The following is a 10,573-nucleotide window of genomic DNA, read 5'->3' as shown; positions in this document are numbered from 1 at the left end:
GCAACACTAGAGATGCAAGGGAGGTGGGGCAGTTGGAGAATGCAACACCAAAGGAGCGAGACAGACTAAAGTTGATGCCTAGAGGTCGGACTCACCAAAGAGGCCAACGGTCACCGCAACATGGGAAATCAGAGGCAGCGACCAGTGAGGTGTAGCTGGAATGGTGGAACATGGCAAAATCGTAGCCAGGAATGTTGACCAGTGAGGTGGTAGCTACGCTTGAGCGAAAAAAGAGAGATTCTAGTTGAGGAGGCAAAGGAGGTTCGGAGCAAGGATTCGATGGAGATGATGGTGAAGGAGTGGCGGAGCAAGGTTCTGACGGAATTGGCGACAAAGAGAGGGAGGTTTTGGAGAAGAAGGTGGTGGGGCTAGGCCTCGACCCCACCACCCTAACAACTAGCCGAACTCAGGGGCAGCAAGCCCCAAGGTCGAAGAGGAAAATGGGAGGAGGGAAAGATAGTGGGAAGAAAAAAGCACCTTATAGGAGAAAGTCCTTTAGGGGAGAAAGTCCTTTGGGGGAGAAAGTCCTTTAGGAGAGAAAAGCCTCTCCCCTCCCCTAGCGAAGAAGGGGCGACCAAACCCTAATAGAGAGCTAGGGTCGGCGCCACGAAAAGATCCATTGGGATACAATATAATTTCTAAAAAAACCAAGACAGTATATTTTTGTCTTTATTTTAATTTTTTTTTTGTCTCGTAAGTCATAACCAAATAGTCAAATCTGATAAAGAAAAAAATATTATAAATCACTTTTTCAATACATTGAAAAGATATGCAAATTTTTTATTGCTTTTTCCATATAAAATGCAGAAAGCTATTTATAATATATAAAAAGATTATAAATCACTTTCAATATAAATTTTTACGTAAAAAATTATAAATTTTAAAATTTAGAAGAGCTATTATTTGGCTAGAGATTTTTTTATCTTCATAACGACATATTTTCAAGATTAAAACGAAAATGGATCACAAACTTATGATGCTTTAATTTTGTTTTATATTTTTATTTATATCTTTATAATCTAAAATCCAATTAAATTTCATTCAGAATCACTACGTTCATTTCTCGTTCGTCTTCGTGACAACATATAATATGCCTAGAACAAAATTTGATTACAAAGTTATGTCATTCCAAGAGACTATTTTCCCATAAACCTAATATTAGTTTCACAATGCATGTTCACCCTATTTTATGTTTTAATTGCAAAATCACTTAATTTTACTATTTTTTGACCATATTACCCTTGCTTTATTTTTGAGTGGGGGAGACAAAGTTCTTTTCATTTAATGCCACTTTGTCCTTCTCCAAAAAGAAATAGTACTATTTTTAGAGAATTTGGTACCTTTTTAATCTAAAGAAATAAATTACTTTTTCTCTTACCAGTTTCTATCTAAATAAATATAAATTTGTCATTATTATTCACATATCATATAAAACTCACAAACCTACAGGTAGCTTTTTTTTTTAAAGTTAAATAACCAATTAATAATTAAAGGAATCAATTTTTATTCACTATTTCTTTTTATATATTTCTCATATAAACTTCGATCGGTATCATTTTATATGTGTTAGGAAAGTTTATTCTATCATTTACAATTTTATATCTCATAAATTTCTTCCTACTCAACTACTAATGGAATTTAAAGTTTATTAAAAATGACAGATTAAAATAATAATATAATGGTCAAATTTTAATTTTAAACCCTCAATATTGCGATGAACTTATACATGAACTAAATAAATTTTTTAAATTATATAAAATAATATCGATCGGAGTTTATGTAAAAAATATATATAAACAAAATAGTGAATGAAATTTGATTATGTTATTTAGTAGGTTTACGAGCTTGTATACAATTTGCAAAGACAATAATGATAAGTTTATATAGATAGAATACCGGTAAGAGAAAAAGGTTAAAAAGATACTAATTATCTAAAAAATAATAATATTTTTTTAGAAAAGAATAAAATAGCATTAAATGAAAAGCTAAGACAAAGCTAATAAGGTTAGGAAGCAGTAAAATTAGGTTATTTAATAATAAAAACATAAAGCAGGGGAGAACTTAGCAATCTGAAACCTATATTAGGTCTATGGGAGCAATAATAGTCTCTCATTCCGAAGAATAATTTTCTAGAATATTAATCCTTTGATAAGTAAATCGTTTTATTAGAAACTTAAACCGCTTTCATCTTTGTAGCTTCTGAATCTATCGCTTTCGGAATTATCTCCTGATATTGATTTTCTGATTGAAAAAATAATTTGAAGTAGCCGTACTTTGTGTTTGAAACTCGAAATCTGCTCCACTTTCCATCGATTCTCTTCGGGTTATTTACCCGAAAAAATCGGTCTTTGTAATGCCTCTCATTCGCTCTCGCTCTCGCTCTACCAACCAGAAGATTTGCAAAGGAGTATGTGGCGAAGCAACACATGCCACTCTTTCTACTCCTCACTCCTCGTCTCCACTGACCTCCCCTTCGCCTCCTCTCCTCCGTCCCCTTTCCTCGGGGGAGGAGGGAGAGCCCTTGCGTTCCCCTCCTCCATAGCGACGTGCCGGTCGGTCCCGCGCACCCACGTGGCGGCGCTGATGCAGGACGCGGCGGCCGCGGCAGCCGTCACCGCCGGCGCCTACTCGCTCGTCCGCACCTTCGATGTGCTCTCGGAGAGGCGCCTCATCGAACAGGTGGTCGTCTCTTTACTTCGTTCCAGTTTAAGACATCTCTGCTGTGATTACTACAAGAAAAAAGTTGTTAAAGATTGCATTTTTAGTGGTGGGTACTTGTCAATTTAGAGCGGGTAGTGCGGGGTTATCCCAAGATTTTAGCTTTTCGATGTATATGAATTGATCAGAGTTTGGATGGGAGGAGAATTTAGCCAAAAACTTCACGATAGACATGTGGGTTTGGTTTGATTTGGTGAGAAGAGATAGGTATTCAGTCTTATTATATGAGTGCCTCTAAACAATGTCTTATACCTCAAGTACTAGGTTTCTTAATCTAGTTAATTAGGTTCCGTTGGTTGGGCTGGATCATGGATGGTTACCTTATAGTTTGAATTGATTGGCAAAGGGCTGGTGATATATGTGTATTTCACTATCTCTTGTCTAAGTAGCTTAATTTTGGTTCTTAGAAAGAGTAGCCAAATGGCCCAAATCCATTGATGAACTAAGGACATTTTATACATCGACATGACATTAATATGTGATGACTCCTGTGTACCACTACCGAAAATTGAAAGTGGAATTCTTGTGAGTAGGAGACTAGGATAGTATAAACAAAAATTAAAGCTTGTCCTGTGGTGGCATGGAGTGGACAGACAAACATGAAAGAAGCTTGGGAAGTAGCATCTGCTGTAGGCTGTCTTCATAAGATCTATCCTTTCTTGGCAGAGGAGGCATCAGGTGCTTTTAATTAGTATAATGCTCAGTATCCACCTCTCTACACATGTGGATGATCAATACCTTTTAGCAGCAAATATCCTATGTTTCTTATGTTCTTAATTACATATTACAATATGTCAATAGGCAATAATGCTTCTTTAAGATTGCATTGATAGTCCTTTAGGTCTTGATCTTTTTGGACGAAAATCATTAATCAATTATTTATGAGCAAGGAGTTGCTAATCAATCATTTATTTGGGGTCATTAGAGTCACTTCACAGCACTTTCTCTTTATAAGTTATCTACTTGTTTTGCTAGTTATCTAGCCACACGGAGCTTGGTACAATACTTTGAAGCTTTAGGTTGCCCAATTCCACGTTTAGAGATTCTAGTGACAAATTAAAAGTAATTTCGAGTAAGGAATACATGTGTTTAGAATCAAATCTCAGAATGAAAAAGGACAGAATTTGATTGACTCTGCTGTTCTAAGAGCAGCTACAGAATGAATCACAAAGCTTAAAGGAATAAGTTATATGTATTGATGGATAACCCACAGGTTTTCTTAGATAATAAGAAAAAATAAGCAGATTTTGCATTCTATTGTATGAAAGCTTTAGAAGATTTTTCTATCTTAGTATTCTGTGAATGGACTTCTATTCTTGGACGGTAATCCTGAATACTTATCATATTAGTAGCAGCTCCAATAAAGTGAACTAAACTATGAGACACACAAGCTTTATTGTGATCTCTCATGTATACTTTTTTATAGCTGCTCACCAAACAAGTTCTCAGTCAACCTATCTGTCCACATTCCTCACTTTTCTTTATCATTCTCTACGTCCTCCTTATATTCCTATGTCTTCTCTGTTAAAATCTATATCTTTTCCTTTTACTTAGTTCCTTTGTGTCCCTCATTTCTCTTCATTTGGCTTGAGCTTGGGCCAAGACTCTTGCCTAATAAAGTGCAATGGGTGCATTTACTTTCTCATATAGTTTCATTCTATAACCTTTATATGCATTATTTATCTTTTGACTTGATTGGTGGACAGAATAACACCTAAATATAAGATAAACTTTTTAATTTTTTACCTCAAGTAATATTTTCTACATGAAAATTTGAATTAAAATTAAATATATTTTACCACCCTGTACATATGCTCAAAATCACTTTATACCTCTATACTGAAAAAAATCTTAAACTAGTCCATATATTTATGACTAAAGGAATATCATTAGTTTCTCTGTCAAATTTAGCTAAGTGTTATAATTATTTTGATCATTTAGTAACATTATCTCAAAATTTTGCATGTCTTGTCTAACAAACACGAAGGGATATTTTAGTCATTTTGGTGCCGTTCAGTTAAGTGTAAAAGAAAAACTAATGGTCTTAATTTCATTATAAGTATAAAAATTGGTTTAAGACCTTTTAAAGTATATGAGGGTAAAGTGATTCTGGGCATAAGTATTGAATGGTTAAATATATTTAACCCTTGAATTTATCCAGAGCAAAGAACAATGAAGATGGCATTTCTGCATTGACGATTTAGCCATGACAAAATCCAAGTTCAGTTATGCAGGTTTCTTGTCTGATTATCTGTTGGCACTTTGAAATTGTTAGTTTTAATCCTTTGTGCTTGGCATGTAAAACTAGAATGAAAGAGGAAGTGCTGCCTACTTGTAGTCTTGTGCCGAAGATCATTCTAGAGACTACTGATGCCATAAGTCCTATTTGTTCCAGAGGCTTCTTGACTTAAATCTCTCTCTCTCTCTCTCCAATCATTCCAAATAAGTGCTAGGGCTATATTCGTTCTCATGATTTTCATGATAGCTGCTAACTATGCGTGTCCTAAGTCCTAACTATTGGAGGTCGTCTTTTACAGCCTTTCTAAAGATGGATCAGGCTTTCCTCATATGGATTACTAACATCCCAAATATTCATCATGGGGTGGTTTACCCACCGCCACTGCCCGTGGTTCTGCATGTAATTGCTTTTTAAGGCTGTTTAAATAGAATATGCGTAATGAGTCTCAAAGTTACTCAGCCAGCTTGGAAGCCTAGAGGCTGGATGAACTCTAGTATCGACTGTGCCTGTACAGGGTAGTTCTTGAGCTTGATGTATCAAAATTTGTAGTGTGGCCTATCAGAGGCCTAATTTTGGTTCTTGTTGGACATGAATCATATCCACTCTGGATCCAGATCTAATCAAATACTGATTGGAATTGTCGAAAGAAAGTAGGTCAGGTTTCAGGTGTACATACTCTACTTGTTGAAGAATATCCAATTTACAGTCCAATTCTGCATTTCCTTTTGATTATAACTGACTTAACTTGAGTCAAAATTTTGCTTCTTAGTGGGTTTACATTTTCTGTCTCTAATTATAGCAGTCTTGTACAATGCTTAGATATTTCACAATTTTGATACTTGGAAAAGTACATGTTTTTTCAATCATTTTTTAAAAGATCATATATTCAGTAGGTCATGTGCTCCCATCATTAGAATGCAAGTTTGAATTCCATAGCATGAGAACATCCAGCAAAAGCATCATAGGATACACAAGTGCTAATCCATATTCAGACGTAATAACTAATTCAAATATATACTAAACATGCTCAATATTGGTAGTGTTTAACTTTATATTGAACTTAATTCTGACAAGGAAGAATTCTCAGATCTAAGTAACATCAATCAGGACATGCTTCTTTTAGATAGCATATATGGATTGTAATATTAGCCAATAGAAATGTCTAGTTAAAGGCCATTTAATAAGTTCTAGTTAACATGGTTAAAGGCCTTGTGTTAGACACGAGACATCTAGCAAAAGCATCATAGGATACATAAGTGTTAATCCATGTTCGGACTAGACATGATCATCGGGTGGGCCGGGCCGGGTTCGAACCAGGCTTTTTGGGCCAACTGAGCTTAAGTATTTGTTCATAGCTCAACCCACCAATCACTCGGACCGGGTTTGGGCCGGACTAGAATAGTCTAGCCTGTTACTGCCTGTCGACCTGTGAGAGATCGGGCTAGCCAATCGGGCTGGGCCGGCCCGACCCACCAATCATTCGGCCCAACCCACATTTTAGCTATTTTTCAGAATTTTTTTTACTATTAGCTTTTTTTTAAAAAATATTTATGTTCCTTTATTTAAAAAAATAATAAATTAAAAAAAAAATGGTATAGCACTAAAATTTTAGTTGGTTTTTACTGTAGCAGAACGGGCGGGCCTAGTTGTAGGCCAAACGGGCGGGCTTCCAGGCCGAGTCGGACAAGCAAAGGGCTGGTCCGTGTCACCCATGGGTAGTTTGGGCTCGGGCCGGGCCAGGCTTAGCCCGGTCCAAATTAGGTCGGGCCGGGCACGGGCGGACTAGGCAATTTGATCACGTCTAGTTTGGACGTAATAAATAATACAAATATATACTGAACGTGCTCAATATTGGTAGTATTTAACTTTATACTGATAGAATTGCCATATATGTAACTAATAAGTTGAACTTAATTCTGACAAGGAAGAATTCTCAGATCTAAGTAATATCAATTAGGACATGCTTCTTTTAGATATCATATATGGATTGTAACGTAAGCCAATAGAAAGGTCATTTAATAACTTCGAGTTGCCATGGTTAAAGGCCTTGTGTTAGACATGAGAACATCCAGCAAAAGCATCATAGGATAAGTGCTAATTCATATTCCGACGTAAAAACTAATTCAAATATATACGGAACGTGCTCAATATTGGTAGTGTTTAACTTTATACTGATAGACTTCCCATATATGTAACTCACAAGTTGAACTTAATTCTAACAAGGAAGAATTCTCAGATCTAACACCAATTAGGACATGCTTCTTTTAGATAGCATAGATGGATCGTAATATAAGCTAATAGAAATTGTCTAGTTAAAGGTCATTTAATAAGTTTGAGTTCCCATGGTTAAAGGCCTTGTGTTAGACATTACAACTGCTAGAGGATAGGTGTTAGGACCAAGGATCTCTAACGCATGGATGGCCGTGCCGATAGAGGCACGAGCACCGTGCTGATCTGTGCTGGTTCAGCACGACTGCATGCTGTCTGGCACGGCCTCATGCCAATTACGTGCCAATGTAGAGACAATTTTTAAAAAAAATTTCTATTTCTATCAATCTTTATTAAATTAACTTTACTAATTTTCTTAACAAACATGATATGACATGTGGAAATTATTGTTTAACTTTTTTTATTTTCATCAATCATCATCAATTAACTTTTGTCATTTGTTATTTTTTAATTTCTATAATTATTATTTAACAAACATGAAATAACAACTCATTTGTTATTTTTTAAAATTAAAATGACAAGTCATGCCTAATTTTTGTTTGTCATTCTCTAATTTCAATCAAATCATGTATTACTATATTTTGTTATCTAATCTTCTTTTTTTGTCTTTTTTTTATTTTCATTCACATTAAATATTTCTAAAACTCTCATGTTAAACACAATTGTGTTTAACACTTCTCTCTCTCAACTCCTCCAATCGTAGATTTTCTTATTTTATCTTTTTCTCTTTCTATTTTCTTAATAACTTCTTACTCCGGTAACTTTATTTGATGGTGGCACGGATATCGCTGCCAAAAATATCTCTAAATATTCTAAAAGTTTTATTAAAAATATTATAAATATGTACCACTGGCACAGAGAGGCATGCCACTGGCATGCTAGGACATGCCGAGGTGTGCCGCACATGCCACCGACATGGCCATCGTTGCTCTAACGGAGCTCTTTTCCTCCAATAACAGTGATTATGTTTATAGTTTTGTTAGGCTTCAAATTTCATCTTTGAAGCACTGTGAAAATCACAAAAGATGGATAAGCAGCAACTAGCTAGATTATGGTCTTTTCTTTAAATTATATTATAAAAGTTTTAACTGGACTTGGCTTTAATTTATCATGAATGCCTTTTATTGAACGTTAACTCCTTGTCAAAGCAGAACTTGAGCAGAAAGGTTGTTCATGTATTATCTGGTGTCCTTTTCATGTCCTCCTGGCCATTTTTCAGGTAATCCTTCTGACAAATCCAGTCTATTTTGTATTTGCATTATTTGTTTAAATCTCAGGATTTCAAGCAAATTATCTTCCTTGTTCAGCTCTTCATCAGACGCACGATATTTTGCTGCTGTTGTTCCTCTATTTAATTGCATACGACTTCTTACTTATGGTCTCCGTCTTTTCAAGGATGAAGCTCTAGTCAAATCAGTTACACGTGAAGGAAAACCTGAGTAACTCATCTTTCCATTTAGCATTTGCTTTCTTCTTTTAGTTTCAGCAGATTTAGCTCTATGATCTATAAACCCAGTTACAGGTGAAGATAAACCTCGGTAATCTTTTAATCCTTTCATTTAGATCTCCTCTTACTTTTGACAGATACATTCCATGGATGTGTTTGTTTGCAGAGAATTGCTCCGAGGCCCCCTTTATTATGTGATGGTACTGACAGTTTGTGTCCTGGTCTTCTGGCGTGATTCTCCTATCGGTGTTGTGTCACTGGCGATGATGAGTGGCGGCGATGGTATTATCTTAACTCAATAGATATTTTTTCAACCATTTGAGCCTTATTTATGAAAAAAAAATATTCAGGATTCGCTGATATTATTGGGAGAAGGTATGGTGCAGTAAAGCTCCCTTATAATAAGAAAAAGAGCTGGATTGGGAGCATTTCCATGTTTGCCTCTGGTTTCCTTTTCTCCATTGGGTATGTTGTTTCCAAAAGGCACAATATGTACTCCCCCTAATATTGCTCATCCTATTTTTATTGTTCTTAAATTGACATCATGTTTTTGCTTGTAGGATGTTGTTATATTTCTCAAATTTTGGGTTCATCCATTTGGATTGGGAGCAAACAGTTGGAAAAGTGGCATTGGTTTCCTTGGCAGCTACTTTGGTGGAGTCTCTTCCAATTACTGACACTTTAGATGATAACATCTCTGTTCCCTTTGCAACCATGTTGACAGCCTTTCTTGCCTTTGGTTCTGCTCATTGAGTTATGCTAAACAATCATTCAGATTTAAGTGCTGGAATTTCTAATCTTCAGACTACTGACACTTGCTCATTGTTGTTTGTATTCTGTCCCTTTATTGAATAATGTGATTGTTGTGGTAGGAAATGGTTTTTTTTATCACAGTTTAAAAATAAGGTAAATTCCAAAATTACTCTATGTACTTGTCTAAAGTCAAACTACACTCTTTGAGCTTTTTTATTTGTATCACTTTACTCCTCTCTAGTTTAAACTAATGTAACACTATTATTCTTTTAATCCAAATTTAACAAAAGGTACGAATTTAACTATTCATAATTTTGCCCCCTCATACATATTATTAAAATGTGCAAATTGTCTCCTAGACTTTTGAGGTTTTTAGGTTTTATTAACTGATAAATTAAAATTATAGCATCTATAACTTACAACTTGAGAGAACGAGAGAGATGCAACTGTCTTTTTCCCTCTTTTTCCTTTTTAATCCAGCACTTTCATTCCCAAAAACTATGTAACACAACTATGCTTTAGGTTATTAAACTAAAGCCACCTACTTTTTTCTCTCTGAACTCTTTGAAGGATGCCGAAGTGAAGTAGACTCTGCAGATCAGAGATGGATTTTTGAGATGATGAAGTTTAAGAGTGAGGGGAAAAGAGTAAATGGAAAAGAAGAGGGCAATCCTTTTCTTTCTTAAAAAAAAAAGATCCATCTAGGAGATAATTTGAGGGCAAACTTATTTAATAATATAAAAGGGGTATAAATTTAGTTAATTTGCATTTTAAAAAGTCTATGGGATAATTTATACGCTCTTATTAATAATATAAAAGGGATCAAGCAACTATTTTATCATTGAGTTAAAGTATACAAGAACAAAGTGCCGAGAATAAATTTTTAATAGGAGAAGAGCAATTCGGAAACTTAAATATTTATTAGGGTGGGATAGAAAAGTTAACCATAAGTATGGCTTAATTAAGCATTCCAAAATGTTGATATATTATTCATCACGATAAATGCAACCAGAGGAGCTTCATTTGCTTCCCCATTGAATTGTATATATCTCATATCATCTTAAAAATAATTCCTCTAACAAGGAAAACAAGTTTGAAGCATTTATGTCAAACATAAACACATTCAGAAGTCCTTCTAAACACCTAAATTCTTTTACCAGAATTTGGTAGTCAGTAGTATATTCCAT

At 35.1% G+C, this 10,573-nt stretch overlaps 1 protein-coding gene across 2 annotated transcripts; it reads left to right on the top strand.

Moving 5' to 3' along the window:
* Positions 1-2,111: 2,111 nt before the first annotated feature.
* LOC140794301 (probable phytol kinase, chloroplastic) lies at positions 2,112-9,560 on the top strand. Of its 2 annotated transcripts, none has more exons than XM_073146285.1 (6): positions 2,112-2,679; positions 8,338-8,405; positions 8,494-8,625; positions 8,800-8,915; positions 8,984-9,098; positions 9,194-9,560. In XM_073146285.1, the coding sequence occupies exons 1-6, from the start codon at positions 2,410-2,412 to the stop codon at positions 9,384-9,386; spliced, it is 894 nt and encodes a 297-aa protein (XP_073002386.1). In that variant the 5' UTR covers positions 2,112-2,409; the 3' UTR covers positions 9,387-9,560. The 2 variants fall into 2 exon arrangements, with proteins under 2 accessions (XP_073002386.1, XP_073002385.1); XM_073146284.1 differs by having other exon boundaries at positions 2,313-2,682.
* Positions 9,561-10,573: the final 1,013 nt, after the last annotated feature.

Source organism: Typha latifolia, chromosome 8, assembly GCF_019914945.1.
Source record: "Typha latifolia isolate L0001 chromosome 8, TyphaL0001v2, whole genome shotgun sequence".
Classification (NCBI taxonomy): Eukaryota; Viridiplantae; Streptophyta; class Magnoliopsida; order Poales; family Typhaceae; genus Typha; species Typha latifolia.
This window is presented reverse-complemented; position numbering and strand designations above follow the sequence as displayed.